The sequence below is a fragment of the Pipistrellus kuhlii genome, unplaced genomic scaffold (assembly GCF_014108245.1).
Source record: "Pipistrellus kuhlii isolate mPipKuh1 unplaced genomic scaffold, mPipKuh1.p scaffold_m20_p_21, whole genome shotgun sequence".
NCBI classification, from domain to species: Eukaryota; Metazoa; Chordata; class Mammalia; order Chiroptera; family Vespertilionidae; genus Pipistrellus; species Pipistrellus kuhlii.
Window position 1 is genome coordinate 513648 of NW_023425520.1, and position 19135 is coordinate 532782.

At 59.5% G+C, this 19135-nt stretch overlaps 1 protein-coding gene across 17 annotated transcripts in view; it reads left to right on the forward strand.

Annotated features, from left to right (window-relative positions):
• The window catches only part of MAST3 (microtubule associated serine/threonine kinase 3), a 36627-nt gene that overhangs the window by 10743 nt on the left and 6749 nt on the right, over positions 1-19135 (forward strand). For 5 of the 17 annotated variants that reach the window (XR_006742413.1, XM_036450066.2, XM_036450057.2 and 2 more), the window contains 20 exons: positions 4291-4379; positions 4459-4531; positions 4687-4707; positions 5409-5487; positions 5846-6006; positions 6149-6224; positions 6469-6678; positions 6765-6866; positions 7066-7198; positions 8842-8903; positions 9282-9367; positions 10244-10452; positions 11046-11184; positions 13886-14018; positions 14197-14362; positions 14913-15014; positions 15602-15724; positions 16285-16394; positions 17936-18069; positions 18753-18997. Coding sequence is in view for 16 of the 17 variants with exons in the window: in XM_036450066.2 (XP_036305959.1) it covers positions 4291-4379; positions 4459-4531; positions 4687-4707; positions 5409-5487; positions 5846-6006; positions 6149-6224; positions 6469-6678; positions 6765-6866; positions 7066-7198; positions 8842-8903; positions 9282-9367; positions 10244-10452; positions 11046-11184; positions 13886-14018; positions 14197-14362; positions 14913-15014; positions 15602-15724; positions 16285-16394; positions 17936-18069; positions 18753-18997 (2453 nt within the window). In the remaining variant the exon portion in view is untranslated. Of the gene's footprint in view, positions 1-1254; positions 1501-4290; positions 4380-4458; positions 4532-4686; positions 4708-5408; positions 5488-5845; positions 6007-6148; positions 6225-6468; positions 6679-6764; positions 6867-7065; positions 7199-8841; positions 8904-9281; positions 9368-10243; positions 10453-11045; positions 11185-13885; positions 14019-14196; positions 14363-14912; positions 15015-15601; positions 15725-16284; positions 16395-17935; positions 18070-18752; positions 18998-19135 lie in introns of those variants that run through there. The other 12 variants (XM_045585816.1, XM_045585820.1, XM_045585819.1 and 9 more) reach the window with 7 other exon arrangements.

Below are 19135 nucleotides of genomic sequence, written 5' to 3' on the forward strand. Positions count from 1 at the left end.
TGTCTGGACAAGGTGGGCCACTGAGTGTGACGCGGACATGAGGAGGCAGGATAGGGAGCCGGGAGCCTGAGAAAAATCAGTCGCGAGAGAGACGAGCAGGTTAGGGCTACGCACTAGGCAGCCGCATGCCCCCTCTGCCTCAGTCTCCCTTCTCAGATACGTAATCTGGTGGCAGCCTCAGCACTCGGCCGGGTACCAAAGTGTCATGTGGCCTGTGAAGGGGCCGCCCTCAGAGTGATGTTGACCCTGACTTACTGGGACTGTCATGAGAAGAGGGAAGCATTAATTTACTGCCTACTGTATGAGACCTTTCTCCTTCCGTAGTGAACACGAGGTTCTGTACCCCTACTCCCCCTGCCCCCCAAGCCAGGGAACCGTCACTTTTGGTGCTTCCAGTCCTTCCCATTTTCACGAGGGATTGTGTAGAAGGGGAAACAGAGGCCAGAAAGTTAGCCTGAGGCCGTATGTACATATAATTCCTGTAATCCTCTTGTCAGCCTGTTTCCCTCCCATTTCATAGCTGAAAAGATTTGCAAAATCACATCAAGCCTCTGATTCTGGACTGTAGCCAGGCTGGAGGTCTTTTCTGTCAGACTGACAGGCAGAGCCTGGCCTGCCAGAGGCCCTGACTCAGTTTGCCAAACAGCCCCTCTGTGCCAACCCAGGCCTGGGCGGTGCTGGAAACCCGAGGAGCCCCAAGCCTCGGGGAGACAAAAGCCGGGAGACCCAAGAGAAGGCTTCCTGGAGGAGGGGGCGCTGGGTTTTGCCAGACGCGAAGGGTGTTCCCAAGAGGGGAGCCAGCGTAGGCGAGGTGGCATGGGCCCCGCCTGGCCGCCGGCTGCGCCGCGGGGGTCGCACCGAGCCGAAGGGGTTCGCGCCGCTGGAGAGAAGGGAAGGGCGGGCGGCGATCGGAGTTACATTTTATGGGGAAGAAGGAGCCATGTTCCCAGGCCCAGCCTCCGAGAACCGCCAACGCCCCGCCCCCGCCGCTCCCGCCCTAGCAACGGCCGGACCTGTCCGCGCAGAGGCCCCCGCAACGCCCCGCCCCCCCGCCCGCGGCCCTCGCAACGCCCCGCCCCTCCGCCCGCGGCCCTCGCAACGCCCCGCCCCTGCCCTGGCAACGCCCCTCCCACTCAGCTGCACGCGGGGCCGCGGCGCCGCTTCCGCCTCGCTCGCCCCGCCCCCGACAGGCCCCGCTGGGCGGGGTCCCCGGGCGCGCGCTTCCTCCCCGCCACCCACCCCACCCCACCCACCCGGGCCCCGGGGCCCCCCCCTCCCCACCCTGTGCCTATGCCCTCCCCGCGCCGCCGGGCTCCGGGCGCCGATCCCGCCGCGGAGGCTGGCCCCCGGCCGCCGCCGGCTGCGCCCACGCGCCTCCCGGGCCTCGGGCGGCACAAAGGGAAGCGGCAGCATGTCTGACCCCAGCTACTGGACGGCGGTGGCGGCGCCCGGCCACCGGAGCCGCCTGGCCAAGGGCGCGCTGCTGCAGCGCTCCAAGAGGTAGGGACCCGCGGGGCGGAGGCCCGATGGACACACCGGTTGCCGGGAGTGTGTCTGGGCGACGGGAGGGGGACGGAGAAGGGCGCTCTGGGACCCAGGCATCCGCAGGTGTCCCCGACACCCTTCTGGGGCGAGTGTGTTGTGCCAGTCCGGGTCGCAGCCGGGGTCCGAATGAGGCAGCCCTGAGTTGAGACAGGATTCGAACCTAGGGCTCTCGTCCCGGGCCGAACCCTGGGGGAGGTGCTTCTGGGAAAAACTGACGCCGCCGATCTCCCCGATCTCTCTCTCTCCGTGGGGCCCAGCTAGAAATGGTGATTCACAAACAAACATTGGCAGCACGCGGCTGGCGAGCGTGTGTCAGGAGCGCCGATAGCGGGGTTTACCCTGGAACAAAGCCCGGCCCGACTTGGGAGTCTCAGTTTCCCCTTCTAAAAGCCAGAGACCAAGCAAGGTTCTGTGGGCTCTCCCGGACCTGGACTCAAACGCCAGCTCCGCCACCGTCAGGCTGTGTGACCTCAACCCGTTCCTTTATCTCTCTGTGCCTGGGTGTCTCCTGGTGCTGGGATGGGACATTGCCCAAAGGGGCGGACAGGCGGAGGCTGGGCGGGGGAACCTTAAATGCCAAGTCCAAGGATTTAGGCTCTTCTCCCAGACCCCAGAGAGCCACAGAGGGCTTATGAGCACCTCGGGCGGGGATTGGGTGCAGGAACTAGCCTCAGGCCCCTGTTTTCCCCCATGTTCTCATTCTGTTGGACCACATGGGTGGTGATTGGACTTCAGAGTCCTGGGCCCTCACCCGGGAGGGCCGGGCAAATGCTCAGCACTCAACAGACGTTCAGAAAGTGAGCAGACGGTGCCCACTTCCCTGACATCTCCCATCAGGCTGTTCTCAAGAAGACCCCGCCTGAGAGGAAGCGGTAGGCTGCCAAGTATTTTTCCCAAATGCTGTGGAAAGTGACACATGATGGGAGTGGAGGGGGGGTGAGGAACCAGGTGAGGGGCAGGGAGAGGATGTGGGACTGGTTTGTGTGTGAGGGTGGGGGGTGGGCAGGAAGTTTTGCAGGAACCTGCGGGTTTCACTTTTGCTTCGGCGCCTCAGTCTAGAAGACAATCCCTGCGGCTGTTGATCTGTAGCCTCAGTTTCCCAGGCTGGGAAATGGGCACATCTGGCCTCTCCCACCTCCCGGCCTGTTGGAATTGACACACGGCGACTTAATTATCCGGGGAGGCATGGCCTGCACCCTGACGGTGCACCAGGCTCTCCCTGCAAGCCAACAGGACGACATGAACCCACCACCACCCAGCGCCGGCCCAAAGCTGAGCTTGGTGTATTGGTTTTTATCAAATCTTCCCAGCAGATGGGGAAACTGAGGCTCAGAGGAACAGCTGTGAGCAGGCTGGATCCAAACACCAACCCCCACCCACGCTCGTCTGGATCGGTGGCTGACCACCTTCCCCACACCTCCTCCCGCCCCCTGCCTTCTCCCTGGGACCCTGTTCCTGGGCCGGTGGAGGGAGGCTTCTCTCCCTTGCAGAGTGCTGCGGCTGCGCTGCGTTGGCAGCTGGGGTGTGTGGGCTGATGCACTTGCTGAACAAGTAGAGCTGTTGCTGGGCGACTGATCTGAGGGAGTTGGGGGTGGGGGGGTTGGTGGCTGGAGACAATGTGGTTCCCAGCTTCCCTCCGTCAGTGGGCGCTGGGGCCAGGGCACGAGGTACGGGTGGGCTCAGCCTGAGCCCGGGGGCTGGCGGCCAGGGGAGCTGGGATGGATGAAAGGAAGGAAATGTGTTGACAGAACAGAAGACAGGGCACTCCTGCACGAGATCCTGGCTCTAGGTTTTTGTTTTGTTCGTTTTAAATATTTTTTATTGATTTCAGAGAGGAAGAGAGAGGGAGGGAAAGAGAGAAACATCAATAATGAGAGAGAATCGTGGATCGGCTGCCTCCTGCACGCCCCACACTGGCATGTGCCCCGACCGGGAATCAAACCATAACCTCCTAGTTCATAGATTGATGCTTAACCCCTGAGCTACGGTGGCCCGGTGACTTTAGGGTTTTTAAGGGTCAGGCTGGCATTTTGGGGGGATTTGGGGGAGGAATGTTGCCGAGGGATGGGGCAGTGGCCTGGGAAAAGGGCATGGAATGGGGTAGGGGCGCGCCTTAACCCACTGGTGGGCTCCCGGGTCCTTTCCACCCTCTGCCTTAGTCCCCGGAGCCCCTGGCAGTGGCCACAGCATGGGAAAGGGGTGGAGGTGGGGTGTGGACACCAAAGCCTGGAACATCAGGCTGGCTGTGTGCGGTGACCACCAGGAGGCCGGAAGTGCTTCATGCCACCACTGATAATAACCGAAATAGCACATTTAATACAAACAATATTTGTCTGCCCTGGCCAGTGTGGCTCAGTGGATAGAGCATCGGCCTGGGGAATTGAAGGGTCCCGGGTTCGATTCGGGTCAAATGCGTGTGCCTTGGTTGCGGGCACATCCCCAGTGGGGAGTGTGCAGGAGGCAGTTGATCGATGTTTCTTTCTCATCGATGTTTCTAACTCTCTATCCATCTCCCTTCCTCTCTCTAAAAAAATAAATAAAATATATTTAAAACATAATATTTGTCAAATACAACCCCACTGGGCCTCCAACCAAGGGCCACGGGGGAGTCAGTCAGGGGCGGAGCGGGAGTGGTCCTGCCCAGTTTCCTATCGGGCCCCAAAGCCAGCTGCGTGTGTGCCCCAGCCGGGGCGTGGGAGCCGGGGCCGGGGCAGCGCCTAACCCCATCCCCACCCGCCCCTGCAGCTGCCGCAGCGGGAGCCGCAAGAGCCTCGTGGTGGGAACACCCTCGCCGACCCTCTCCAGGCCCCTGTCGCCGCTGTCCGTCCCCACTGGTGAGCGCGGGAGCCGGCGGGCGGGGCTGTGTCCTCCCTCCACCCCCGATGACTCAGTTTCCCCTGGCCTCCTGATCAGCAGGCAACAGCCCCCTGGATAGTCCCCGGAACTTCTCGGCTGTGTCAGCGGCCAACTTCCCCTTTGCCAGGAGGTGAGTGGTCCCTGGCTCCGGGGGACGGTGTCCTTGTGAGGGCGGAGGGGACAGGCAGGTGTGTGCGCCTGGCGGCCGTGCCTCCTCACCGCCTCCTCCCCGGCCTTTTCCCCGCCCCGGCCCTGTGTCTCTGCCCCCGCCTCGGTCCTCTGCAGCCACGTCTCTCGGACAGACAGGTAACGTCAACCAGCGCTAGGGGTGGGGGTGAGAGGGGCCTCGGCCGGGTCCAAGAAGTACGAACTGAGCGAAAGCCATTTGCTCATTGAATAGGAGTTTATTAACAAGCGTTCGGGGAGGGCCTGTTTGTGTGCCAGGCGTTCGTTTTATTTTTTAACTTACGGGTTGGTTTTAGGGGAGTGGGGGGAAGAAACATCAGTTTGTGGTTCCACTTACTCATGCATTCCTCGGTTGCTGCTTGTACGTGTGCCCTGACTGGGGATTGAACCCGCAATCTTGGCGGATCGGTACGACGCTCTAACACACTGAGCTACCCCAGCCAGGGCCCGTGCGCCAGGCTCTTACACGTCACTTATCCATTCAGCATTTATTGAGTGACCGCCGGCAGGCTGGGGAATGGGGGACTGGCCTCTGGCTTTTGGGGAGTCCTCAGTCTGGTGGAGGCAGCCAGCATGTACCCCAGCAGGTGCGACTCCGAGAGGTGGCAGCTTTGCCAGGGGCAGGGGCAGGGAGGACTCCTGGAGGAGGTGTCTGAAGGACGAGGGAGAAACCCTGGCCTTGCCACCCTGGCTTTCTGCTCTCCGCCTCATAGGGTCCTTCCCCGCCGTGGGGCCAGAATCTGGCAGCCACAGTGTTTGCCCTGGGTCCCCCCAGACCACAGGGGCCCTGTCTTCCTTCCAATTCCGCTTCTCCTTTCCAGGGCCGATGGCAGAAGGTGGTCCCTCGCATCCCTCCCGTCTTCTGGCTATGGCACCAACACACCCAGCTCCACCGTCTCGGTACCTACCGTCCCCCTGTGGCGGGCGGACAGCGGGTGCAGGGGCGGAGGGGGCATCTCTGTGTTTCACAAGGGGTCGTGCCGCTGCCTGTGCTGTGTTCTGGGTGATGTGGGGACCCTGAGAGGACCCGGCCTTAGCCCTGGAGCTCCCCCCGCGCACACAGATTCTCCCGGGGCCTGGCCAGAGCGGGACTGGGCGCTGCCGTGGGGAACAGGCAGAGAGGACTTCTTGGAGGAGGGGGCATTCGGGCTGGGGCATTCAGGGGTCGGAGCCAGGCATTCTGGGCCCTGAGAGGTAGTGCTGGGGTCCTGGCTGTGGGGCTGACCACCAGCCCGTGACTCTGACGCCCTCCTCCCAGTCGAGCTCATCCTCCCGGGAGCACCTCCACCAGCTTCCTTTCCAGCCGACGCCAGACGAGCTGCGCTTCCTGTCCAAGCATTTCCGCAGCTCGGAGAGCGTGGCCGACGAGGAGGGCGGCCACCGCTCACCCCGCCTTCGACCCCGCTCCCGGAGCCTCAGGTGGGCTTTGACCTCTGGCCCGGGGCTGGCTTTGGATGGCAACATGGCTCCCCCTCCCTCCTGGCCTTGGCCCTGGCCCCGCCCCCTTCCCCATGCTGGGTCCCGGGTCCTGTGTCACAAGCTGATCGTCACCCCCCTTCAGCCCGGGACGCACCACAGGAACCTTCGACAATGAGATCGTCATGATGAACCATGTGTACCGGGAGAGGTTCCCAAAGGTGGGCAGCACCCAGGGCTGGACGGGCCCCAACCCCACTCTGTGACAGACGGGCATCCTCTGTCTCGGCTGTGTCCCCACGTCTGTCCATGTCTGTTTTCCCCTCCGGGTCTCAGACGTCCCCCCCAGTCCTCCGACCCCATCAGCCTCATCGCCTCTCTTCCCACTGTCTCCCCCGCCCTCCGTCTGCGGGTCTTGTTCCCCAGTCCCGCCCAATGACCAGGCCACCCGTCTCCCCCCGCCAGGCCACGGCCCAGATGGAGAGCCGTCTGCAGGAGTTCCTCACCGCCTTCTCGCCCGGGGCCCAGCTGGCACTGGCCGATGGCGTCCTGGGCTTCATCCACCACCAGATCATTGAGCTGGCCCGCGACTGCCTGGCCAAGTCCGGAGAAGCCCTCGTCACCTCCCGCTACTTCCTGGAGATGCAGGAGAAGCTGGAGAGGCTGCTGCAGGATGTGTGTGGGGAGCTGGGGGCCGGGGGTCCCCGGGGTGGGGCGGGACAGGACAAGGGCCCATGAGTGATGCCCCGCCCACCTGCCAGGCCCACGAGCGCTCGGACAGCGAGGAGGTCGGCTTCATCGTCCAGCTGGTCCGGAAGCTGCTGATCATCATCTCACGACCCGCCAGGCTCCTGGAGTGCCTCGTGAGTCCCCTCCGTGCAGAGGGCTAGCCGAGCTCAGACCGGGTCCCCGGGAGACAGGGCCTGTGAGGCTGCCGGCCTGGGGTGGGCTCCCAGCAGGACGGGACCCCAGGGACAGGTTGGAGCCACAGGTCAGAGAAGGCGTTTGCAAAGGCCTGGAGGGGAGGCCGAGCCTTGGCTGACCGGAGCTCCGCACCCCCAGGAGTTTGACCCCGAAGAGTTCTACCACCTGCTGGAGGCCGCCGAGGGCCAGGCTCGCGAGGGCCAGGGCATCAAGACGGACCTGCCGCAGTACATCATCGGGCAGCTGGGCCTGGCCAAGGACCCCCTGGAGGGTGAGCTGACGGGCGGGGAGCGAAGGAGACGGAGGGGAGGCTGGTATAGTCATGCTATCCTTGTCTCTCTGTTCCCTGCCTTCGGTCACCTATGGGACCCGCCATGGGGAAAGGGCCCGAGACTCCAGGGTCAGGCGGCTGCACATGGGGCCCCCTGACCTTCCAGGGCAGTGGTCGGCAAACTGCGGCTCGAGAGCCACACGCGGCTCTTTGGCCCCTTGAGTGTGGCTCTTCCACAAAATTCCACTGCCTGGGCAAATCTATTTTGAAGAAGTGGTTTTTGAAAAAAAATTAAGTTTAAAAACTGTGGCTCTCAAAAGAAATTTCAGTCGTTGAACTGTTGATATTTGGCTCTGGTGACTAATGAGTTTGCCGACCACTGTTCCAGGGCCTTGGGACCCTGTGTTCTCAAACGCCGAGTTGAAATGGGCTAGGGCACAGGGACCCCCCCTGGCACTGACATTCACATCGTCCTGCGAATTCTCAGAGCCCGTTTCCGGTCTCATCCGGCGATGGCCCGGGGCTGGGCCGAGTCTGTTCAGACTACCTGCAGGCGAGAACTCCCCCCCACAGCCAGGACGGGGGAGCCAAGATGGAACTGGGGGTGGCCTGTCCTGGGTGGTGAGGGCGGGCTGGAGAGAGGTGATGTGCGGGCTGAGGATGGAGAGGTGACCCGATGCAGATGGGAGGAGAAAAGGGGGAGCTAGCCAGGGGAACCACGAAGGCCCTGAGGTGGGACGGTGCCCGGCATGTCGGAAAGCAGCGGGGAGGATGTCGCCGAGGGAAGGGGAGCTGGCTGGAGGCGAGGGGGTTGGCAGGGCCTGGTGTCAGTGGCCAGTGTCCGCCCAGCGTTACGGCTGTGCTAACGCTGAGCGGACACTGTCCCCATTTAGAGCCGGAAAGACAGAAGCTCCAAGCAGAGGAGGTAGAGCAGGGGATCAGACACAGGTGTGTCCGAGGCCAGCCCCCTGGTGGACGGGCTTGTGGACAGCTGGCTTCCTGTCTGTCCAGTGGAAATAGCTCAGGTAGCGCTGGGGTGGGCCTGCCGTCAGAGGGTGTAGGAAGTGGTGAGGCAGATGGCGGCGGAGGCTGTGGGGGCAGAACACCTCCCCAATACCTTGGGGTGCCACTGAAAGTGGAAGGGGCTGCCTTGGAGCCAGGCCTCTCTCACCCCTGAGTCCCCACCGCCCCATTCCAGACGAACTCTGGGACCGTGAGTGTCATTGCCACGGTCACAGCTCGCAATTCACGGACCACTCACCGTGACCAGCCCTTTGCCAGGACCTGGGGCGGGACTGTAAGGGGGCTCCTCCCCCTTGGCCACGCCCTGAGCTGGGAGGTTTTCAGGAGCCAGTGTCACAACTGGTGTCACTGGTCCAAAGTTTGGAGCCAGGGGTTGATGAGAGCTGAGTATCGGGAGCTTGGGCTGCCTGCTGGTCCTTCTAGACAGTGCCTCTGCTGTGTAGTCCGGCCTCCTGAGCTTCGCTCAGACTTGGGCACGGTAAAGGCCCATTGGCAGTATCATGGGGGTTGGGCAGAGACCCCCCCCATCCCTAGCCCCGGATGAGCCTTGGGGGCCTCGGAAATCTGGGTGACAGGCAAGGTGTAGAAGCCCCGTTCAAGGCTCCTCCCTTGTCTTGCAGAGATGGAACCTCTGAGTCACCTTGATGGCAAAGGACAGCCCCCAGCGCCCGAGTCCCTGGAGGTGAGGCACAGCTTTGGGTCCCCGCACCTGTCTTGTTCTTTCCAGGCAGCTGTGGGAGGGGCTGGGTTTGCAGAAGTTTTTGCATGACTGGTGATTAATAAATGCCTGTGACTATGAGGGGAAGGTGGGGGAAGTTAGGTTGCTGTGCTGTGTAGGTTGGGCAGGGCTGGAGGGGGGCACTGGAAAGGTTTTGAAGGATGTGTAGGAGTTCTCTGGGTAAAGGGCACATCTTGAGCCAAAGCTCGGAAACGTGGTCCCTGAGTTGGAGAAGTTCGGATGGGAGAGAAAGTGGCATCAGGCACCAGGAGGACTTGGGGGCCGGGGAAGCCCAAACCACTCCTCAGGGAGCCAGGACCCTGAGCCCTTCTCGTCCCACAGAGCCGCGCCCTGGTCGGTCCGTCACGGAGGAAGCCATGTGAGAGTGACTTCGAGACCATCAAGCTCATTAGCAACGGGGCCTATGGGTGAGTCCTCAGGTCCCCCGTACACCCATTTCTCAGATGCCCACAGAGATGGCTAAGGCTCAGGCCGGAAACAGAGGCCTACAGAGGGAGACGGAGATGCAATAACACAGCAGACATGGCCTTGAAGGTACTCATCCTTCATCAGGTGTAGGGGGTTCTGGTCAGGAAAGAAGATGACCACACGGTGGCAGTAGCGTGCAGCAAGCATTATTTGCCGCTTGGACAGATTTGCAGAGTGTGGGAGTGGGGAGTCCCTGACAGCATGAGGCCATCAGAGCGAGATAGATGGGAGAGGGGGCCAGTGGCCAGGTGGGGAGTCTTTGGGTCAGAGAGCCCCAAAGGGCAGCATCAGCATCTGTAGGTTCCCTATAACCCCAGGGTTTATCTGTGTCCAGGAGCCGCTGGGTACAATTTCATCAAGCATATAAAGCCAGCAGGCACTCCATGGCTAATTTGGATTCTGTGTCATGGATCTCAGCTACGAATGAATAAATACTCTAAGGTAAGGTGACTGGACGTCCTGCTTTTGGCGGGACAGCCCCGATTTTCAATAATTTGTCCCGCGTCGTTTTAAAAAGTCCCGATTTTAAAAATCGGGACTTTTTAAAACGACGCGGGACAAATTATTGAAAATCGGGACGTCTGGTCACCTTACTCCAAGGGCCAGTACACCAGGGCCACGTCCGGTTCATTTGTAGGACACCAAGGAGGGCAGCTTACTCCTAGGGTGGCTGCTTGGGGAGAGGGGCCGGGGGTGGAGACAGGTGTCCCAGAGGGAGAGCCCAGCACAGACCAACGCCCTCAGACCGGGTCCGAGGCCCGGGCTGGCTCGCCGGGGCCGTGTGCGCAGGCCTCAGCGGCCCGGCCTCCCTCCAGGGCCGTCTACCTGGTGCGGCACCGGGACACCCGCCAGCGCTTCGCCATCAAGAAGATCAACAAGCAGAACCTGATCCTGCGCAACCAGATCCAGCAGGTCTTTGTGGAGCGCGACATCCTCACCTTCGCCGAGAACCCCTTCGTGGTCAGCATGTTCTGCTCCTTCGAGACCCGGCGCCACCTCTGCATGGTCATGGAGTACGTGGAAGGTGCGGCCCCCGGGCTGGCGTGCCGCCGGCAGCCGGGAGCTCGCCCTCTGCCTGGGAGGAAGCCCTCCCTCGGGCCAGGCTGGGATCTGTTCTGTCCTCCGGGGGTCCCTGCCTGCCTCGGGGGCCCTCAGTCTAAGATGGGGCATCAGGGCAGGGGGAGCCCAAAGAAGAGGGTCAGGGAGGGACCCCTGGAGGATGGGGGGAAGATGTACATCCTTGCAGGGGGGACTGGTGGACAGAGACCTGGAGGCTGGGGGGACGAGGGAGGGTCAGGGTGAGGAGTTTTGGCTTCAGGTTTGCAGTTCAGGATGGAGCAGTCCCTGCAGGTAAGTGAGCGAACAGGCACCGAGGTGCTGCCAGGCAAGGAGAGAGCATGCACTTCGGGGTGCCCGCTGTGTACGGGGGAAAACTGTGCACTTGAAAGAGCTGCTCCTCCGTCCGGGGAAAATCAGGAGGCAGGGTCTGTCCTCCCCAAACGCCGTCCGGTTCCCCACCGGGTTCAGCACCCACGGGGGCCTTAGGCACCGGCGGGTGTTACAGAGGCGCCGGGCAGGGCTGTAGAGACCACGCCCCTGACATGGCTGCCCTTGCAGGCGGTGACTGCGCCACGCTCCTGAAGAACATGGGCCCGCTGCCCGTGGACATGGCCCGCATGTACTTCGCAGAGACGGTGCTGGCGCTGGAGTACCTGCACAACTACGGCATCGTGCACAGAGACCTCAAGCCGGACAAGTAAGCTGCCGGGCCTCGGGGTGGGTCCCGGAGGGCTGGGGTGGGGGTTGGAGCCATGCATTGGGGCGGCCGGAGGGCTGGGGGTGGGGGTTGGAGCCATGCATTGGGGCGGCCGGAGGGCTGGGGTGGGGGTTGGAGCCATGCATTGGGGCGGCTGGAGGGCTGGGGTGGGGGTTGGAGCCATGCATTGGGGCGGCCGGAGGGTTGAGGGTGGGGGTTGGAGCCATGCATTGGGGCGGCCGGAGGGTTGAGGGTGGGGGTTGGAGCCATGCATTGGGGCTGCTCAGGAGCCCCACCTGTCTGGGTTCTGTTGGCAACGTGGGGCCCCTCCTGTCAGAAAGGCAGGGAACTCACACATCTTGAGCACCTGATGTGTGCAGAGGAGAGCAGTTACTTAATAGGCACTTGTTGTATTCAGTAGGAGGTGGTGCCAGGAAAGGGGAGGGAATGTGCGCTTAGGATGCGGAACTGCACGTGGGAAGGGCTCATGCACGCAGAGCTGCTACTGCACGAGGGGAAAGAACATGCACTTATGAGGCGCCAGCTGTATACAGGGAAAAGGAACATGCATGTTGCAAGACCTTATATGTGAAGAAAGGGACTGTGCATGTCTTGAGCACATGTGGTGTTTTAGTTCAGGAGAGAAAGGAAGAGACCATGTTTATTGGTTTTATTTGTTTTATTCCAGCATTTAGTAAGCACCTACTGTGTGCCACTTTTTCTATGGGTGGCTGGGAAACAGGAGCATGAATGTGAATAATCCTTCATGCTTTGTAGTCCTTACATAATTTTCAAAGCACTCTCCCCTGCATTAATTGAGCACCTGCTGTGTACAGAGGAAAAGGCCACCCATATATTGAGTGCCCTCTGGATATGAGGCAAGAACCACTTGTTTCTTAGGTTCTTGCTATTTGGTGCACAGAGAGAGGATGTCATGTGGGCCACAAAAAAACCCAAACACTTCAATTTTCATAGAAATGTAGGTTTATTTCAATAGAGATGCTGAATACATAGGGCTAAAATAAATCAGTGATCATTAACATAAAATAATAGAACATTTTAATAAAAATTAACATTTTTTCTTAAACATTAACTTACCAAACACTGAATAATTATACAAATTAATAAGTGTAAAGCAAATAAACTTATTTTTCTTGTTCTCCAAAACCAAAGTATTTTCTGTTTCGCGCACCAAATAAGTCAGTACAAGACTAATGGCGTGGCAGTTGGCTGCTAAAATATTCGCTGCTGGTATTAGTGGAGATAAATGGTTTGCCTGCACGTAAGGCGCATAAGGAAGTGAATGTAACATGATTACAGTAATCAGTCATTAGTGAACGTTATAGTTGTTATTAATAGTTATAACAGTATTGTAAAAATTAAGTTATGAAATTTTCATTAAAATGTTTCTTACATACCATTATATTGTCTGGGCCGCAAAAGCATTCGTTGTGGGCGGCGAGTTTGACTTGCTTGGTGTCCACATGCTTGGTGTACACAATGACAAACCAACCCAGCCACTAAGCAGGGGCTAGATGTGCAAGTTTTTAAAGAATGGATACAGCCCAGCCGGTTTGGCTCAGTGGATAGAGTGTCAGCCTGTGGACTGAAGGGTCCCAGGTTCGATACTGGTCAAGGGCACATGCCCACGTTGTGGGCTCGATCCCCAGTGAGGGGTGTGCAGGAGGCAGCCCATCAATGATTCTCATTATTGATGTTTCTATCATTCTCTCCTTTCCCTTCCTCTCTGAAATCAATAAAAATATATTTAAAAAATGGATCCACTCATGAGGTGCACAGATATATTTCTTTGTACATCAGGTGCTTGAGATATATTCAGTTTTCTTTTCTGTAAACATATATATATATATGTTTTAAATATATTTTATTGACTTTTTACAGAGAGGAAGAGAGAGGGATAGAGAACTAGAAACATTGATGATAGAGAAACATTGATTAGCTGCCTCTTGCACATCCCCCACTGGGGATGTGCCCACAACCAAGGCACATGCCCTTGACCGGAATCGAACCTGGGACCCTTCAGTCCTCAGGCCGACGCTCTATCCACTGAGCCACACCGGTTTCGGCTATAAACATATTTTTATTGATTTGAGTGAAAGGGAGAGGGAGAGATAGAAGACATCTGTAATGAGAGAGAACCATGGATTGGCTGCCTCCTGCACAGACACCCTCTCCCCCCTCCCTTGCCCAGGGGATGGAGCCAGAAACCCAGGCACGTGCCCTGACTGAGAACTGAACTGTGACCCAGTTCATAGGTCGATGCTCAACCACTGAGCTGCACTGGCAGGGCTCAATTTTCAACATGGAATGTAAACAAGAGGTGCTTGCAAAGTGTTTAGTTTGTTACAGTAATGGATGTGTGTACAAACAATACTAGATACCCCTCCCCCCCAGCAGGTGTTCAGGAAATGGTTTAACACACAGTTGGAAGGTGCTGTGATTCCCAGGAAATTTAGTTTTGCCCAGAAAAGTATACAAAGGGTGCTCACTAGCAACACCCAATGTACCCAGTAGGTGCACAGATCTGTAATACTGTCTGAGACCCGCTGGTTCTTGTGATAATTGGCTGTTTACTGGAAGGATTTTTTAATCCCCGGGGGGCTCTGGCCTGTCCTGGGTGGAGCCAAGTTCAAGGGCTGCTGGGCCCCCAGCCCTGAGCCGTCCGCCTGCCCACCCGCAGCCTGCTCATCACCTCACTGGGCCACATCAAGCTGACCGACTTCGGCCTGTCCAAGATCGGGCTCATGAGCATGGCCACCAACCTGTACGAGGGCCACATTGAGAAGGACACCCGGGAGTTCATGGACAAGCAGGTGGGTGGGCAGGCCCCCTGAGTGTCGGGGCCCCTTGTCCCCAGGACATGGCAATAAAAAATGAGGGGTGGGTACGTCTGCCCACCCCTGTTCCCAGCCTGGCCGGCTCCCTGTCTCTCTGCTCTCGTGGGGGGCCTCGGGCCGGGCCCACCCTCAGGTCCCCGTCCTGCTGCCCCAGGTGTGCGGGACGCCGGAGTACATCGCCCCGGAAGTGATCTTCCGCCAGGGCTACGGCAAGCCGGTGGACTGGTGGGCCATGGGCGTCGTCCTCTACGAGTTCCTGGTGGGCTGCGTGCCTTTCTTCGGGGACACGCCCGAGGAGCTGTTCGGCCAGGTGGTCAGCGGTACGTTCTCCGCCCCCCCCCCCGTGGGGGGGCCACGGGTGTGAGTCTGCGGCACTGGGGCTCAGGGCAGCAGTGTGCTCCCCTGTGTGAGACGGGGGCCGCCAAGATGGGGGCCGTGCGCCTGTGGTGAGCCTGGCCCCCTGGCTGGCACAGAGGACAATATGGACAGCCCTTCGGGCACTCACTGGCAGGCAAGGAGGACAGTTAGCAAGATAAATAAGCAAATTGTGGAGCAATTAGGTGCCCAAAATGCCAAGAAGGAGACACCGCAGAAGGGAGTGGGTGCTGGGGGCGCTGCTTTGAGCAGAGAGTTGTGAGGCCTCAGAGATGAGCCGAGAGCAAAGTCCTGAAGGCGTGAGAGGGAGCCGCGATGCAGACGATGGGAAGGCGCTCTGGACAGACAGCACAGCCAGAGCGTGTCTGAGAGCTGGGCGGAGGGACCGAGCCCGGTGTGCAGAGGGGCAGAGGAGCTAATGGCCTGGAGCTCAGCGAGTGAGGGCAGATGCGGGCAGGACCATCCCAACCCCCGTCCTCCCTCCCTGTGTTTTAGACGAGATCATGTGGCCGGAGGGGGAGGAGGCCCTTCCAGCCGACGCCCAGGACCTCATCACCAGGCTCCTCCGGCAGAGCCCCCTGGACCGTCTGGGCACGGGTACGTGTGGAGGCCGCGGTCAGGCTGCATGGAGGAGAGGGGCTTGGAGCTGGGGTTTTGAAGGATACATAGGCATTTGCCAACCATTAGCACAAGACCTGGAAGGGAGAGCAGGTCGCTGGTTCTGGTGCAGGGGGAGGCCCTGAGGCTGAGTGAGGACGTGAGCCTGCAGGATCGCCGGGGGCCGTGTCCCAAGGTCCTCAGCCCAGTGGATCCCATAGTCCCCTCGTGGATGGTTAGGGAACTGTTGAGACGGTGCAGCCACCCATTACCGCGGCCCTGGGGGTCATGTTCCCAGTGAAGCTTGGCCGTGGAGAGAACGGGGCTGAGGGTGGGGATCAGGACATCGGGATCTCTCCGGGGAGGAGAGACGTGGGAACGGCCCGGGAAGGAGGCCCTTCCGAGGCTCCGGGGTTTCTCCGGGCGGTGGGACCTCGGAACCCGCCGGAAGGAAGAGCCGGGCCTGGGTTCAAGCCCAGCTCTTCCTCTCGGGGCTCTGACACGGCGGCGGCTCCCCGCTCCGTCTCGCTGGCCCTCGTTGGGGAGTTCGGGGCGGGGCCCGCAGTGCTGAGCCGGCGTGTCTGCAGGTGGCACCCATGAGGTCAAGCAGCACCCCTTCTTCCGGACACTGGACTGGGCGGGGCTCCTGCGCCACAAGGCCGAGTTCGTGCCCCAGCTGGAGGCCGAGGACGACACCAGCTACTTCGACAGTGAGTGTCCCCCGACCCGGGCCCAGAGCTTCCACTTCCCGGACTCTGGGCTCGGGGTGCACACCCCCTCAAGTCATGAGAGAGGACAGCCAGCACCCCTGTGGCAGGGCCCTGCCCAGGGTCTTCCCGCAGGTTCGGTGTGCTGGGGGCGGGGGGCACCTGCTGAGCTGCTGCAGGGGGCTCGTCCCGCTCAGGGCTTCGGCCAGACACAGCCAATGCCCTTGGCTCCCAGCGCCTCTTCCGGAACGTCTGTGTGACCTTGGGCATGCCAGGTCCTCTGAGCGCCTGTTCCTTCCTCTGAGACAGGGAACATAGTGTACGTGGGAGGGGCACCATTTCCCCAATTCTGGGTGACCTCTCTCGGGTGGAGACACGAACCCGCAGACACAAGCGCTCCCACCTGTGGTCCCACAGCTTCATGGACACAGCCAGGAGGGACGCCCAGACAGGCCCTCTGCGGCCCTGCCCTTGTCCCTAAACACACAGGGCCTAGTCCCCCCTCTCCACGTCACCCGCGGCCCCGCGGCCCCTGACGTGCTGGCTGTGCCGCCCTCCCGCAGCGCGCTCGGAGCGCTACCGGCACCTGGGCTCTGAGGACGACGAAACCAACGACGAGGAGTCGTCCACGGAGATCCCCCAGTTCTCGTCCTGCTCTCACCGGTTCAGCAAGGTGAGGCCGGGCCCTGGATGGAGCTAGTGCTCAGGATGTTTGTTTGTTTGCATTTTTTTTATAGTAAAATATAGCATAAAATGCACCATTGTATCCATTTAAAGTGTACAGTTCACTGACATTTCGCACATGTACATACTGTGCAGTCATCAGCTCCATCTAGTTCCAGAACATTCCCAGTTCTCCAAAGGAAACCCATCCCGTTCACAGTCACTCCCTACCCCACCCCACCCCCAGCCCCTCACAACCACCAGTCTGCTTCCTGCCGGTGGATTCGCCTCTTCTGGACAATCCGTGTACGTGGACTCACGTACAACGTGGGCTTCTGCACCTGGCTTCTCTCACACTCAGCACGACGTGTCCCAGGGTCATCCACGTGGCAGCCCTCAGTCCCCTCATGCTGAGTGACATTCCATCGTGTGACTGTAGATGGACCACCTTGTATTTCTACTCTTCGGCCAATGGGCATTTGGGTTGTTTTATTTATTTGTTTAAAAATACAGTGAGTGGCCAGATTATGATGATCTCCAAGCACATAATAATCTGGCCACTCAGTGTATATCCTATATAATAAAAGGCTAATATGCAAATTGTCTCCTCGACCAGGAGTTCGACCAGCAGGCAGGCCGGCCAACCGCCCATGTCCCCTCCCCCTGGCCAGGCTAACTGGACCCCACCCATGCACAAATTCATGCACTGGGCTCTTAATATATATACTGAGTGGCTAGATTATTATGTGTTCAGAGATCATAATAATCTGGCCATTCAGGGTATATACACACATATATATATATACTTACTGGTTTCAGAGAGAAAGGGAGAGGGAGAAAAAAAGAGAAACCTCGCCGAAACCGGTTTGGCTCAATGGATAGAGCGTCGGCTTGGGGACTGAAGGGTCCTGGGTTCGATTCTGGTCAAGGGCATGTACCTTGGTTGCGGGCATATCCCCAGTAGGGGGCGTGCAAGAGGCAGCTGATCGATGACTCTCATTGATGTTTCTCTCTATCTCTCTCCCTATCTGCACAAAATCAATAAAATATATTTAAAATTAAAAAGAGAGAGAGAGAAACCTCCATGATGAGAGAGAATCATTGATTAGCTGCCTCCTGCATGCCCTTCACTGGGAATCGAGGCTACAACCCGGGCATATGCCCAAACCGAACCATGACCTCCTGGTTCACAGGTCGGCGCCCAGCCACTGAGCCACACCGGCCAGGATGCGTGTCACTTTATAACGTCACCAGCTTAACTTCAGTTCCTTCCTTAGTTTATAATTTGCTCAAAAGCTTCTCTGCACCCCTCGTGGGCCTGGGCCCCGGGTAGGCTGTCTGATCATCAACAGAAACCCCAGCTGTGGCCCCTTGGCGTCTGCTCCCTCTGAGCCTCAGATTCCCACCGGCACAGTGGGCTACAGAGTCTGCTGCCTTAGGGACCCGCTGAGTAAGGGTTTAATGAGGTGAATCGCAGGGAAGCACTGGGCATGCAGAGCACGGGTGCGGCTGCTGCCTCCGTGGTCATTGCTGTTGTTTATTCCTCCCCAGGTCTACAGCAGCTCGGAGTTCCTGGCCGTGCAGCCCGCCCTCCCCTTCGCCGAGCGAAGCTTCAGCGAGGACCGGGAGGAAGGGTGGGAACGCAGCGAAGGGGAGTATGGCCGCCAGCTGAGCACTGAGGTCCGGTAGGTGGGCTGGGCAGTACAAGCATGTCTAGCCTCCACGCCTTATGGGAGGTGGAGCACAAAAGCTAACATTGGGAAGAGCTTCTGAGCGGCCCAGTTGAAAAGGGTCAAACATATTGGCCAACCTGTGAGGCTTCTGCCAACCTAGCTCCTGTCGTCACCCCCCTCGGCTTTGCATTCCTAACCCCACTGAGCATAAAGCGCCCTTGCACTGCCAGAACCACCGCACTGGCAGGCTTTACTTGCCCTGCTCCCTCGGCCCAGAACACCCTTTTCATCCTTCAAAGTCCAGACTCGGCAGATATAATCCATGTCTGCTAGAGGATGGGCGTCGGAAACGGGGTTTTAAAAGATGAGTTGGCTCGGTGGATAGAGCGTCAGCCTGCTGACTCAAGGGTCCCAGTTCGATTCCGGCCAAGGGCACACGCCTGGGTTGCGGGCTCGGTCCCCAGTGGGGGGCGTGCAGGAGGCAGCCGATCCGCGATTCTCTCTCATCACTGATGTTTCTCTCTCTCCTCCCTTCCTCTCTGAAATCAGTAAAGAAATATATTTTAAATAAAATAAAAGATGGATCGGAGTTCCCTAGGTAGACACAGAGAATGGAGCAGGCAATGGCTGGGGGTGACGGGGTGTCCTGGGGTGAGGGCGTCTGACAGGCGTGACGTGGACTCTCTCCCGCTCAGGCTGAGGTCCTGGACCTCCTCAGGTTCCTCCTGCTACTCGTCCTCTTCCCAGCCCGAGCGGGGACCCAGCCCGTGCCTCATGAGCACCATCAGCCTGGACACGATGCCCAAGTTTGCCTTCTCGTCGGAGGACGAGGGAGCCGGCCCCGGCCCCGGGGGCCCCAGGAGACCCGTCTTCGTCCTGGGGGAGCCTGACCTGCCCCCGGCAGCCACCCCAGCGGTGCCCAAGCCCTCAGGCCTCTCCGGTAGGTGGGCCCGGGGTGGAGGAGGGGTGCCCTGGCCTGCGTCCCAGGGGAAGGGCTGTTTGAGACGGGTTCTGGAGGGTGACATGTTCTTCAGAGAGCATTTAGGCTGGGATTCGGGAGAAGCCTTGAGTCGCAGCG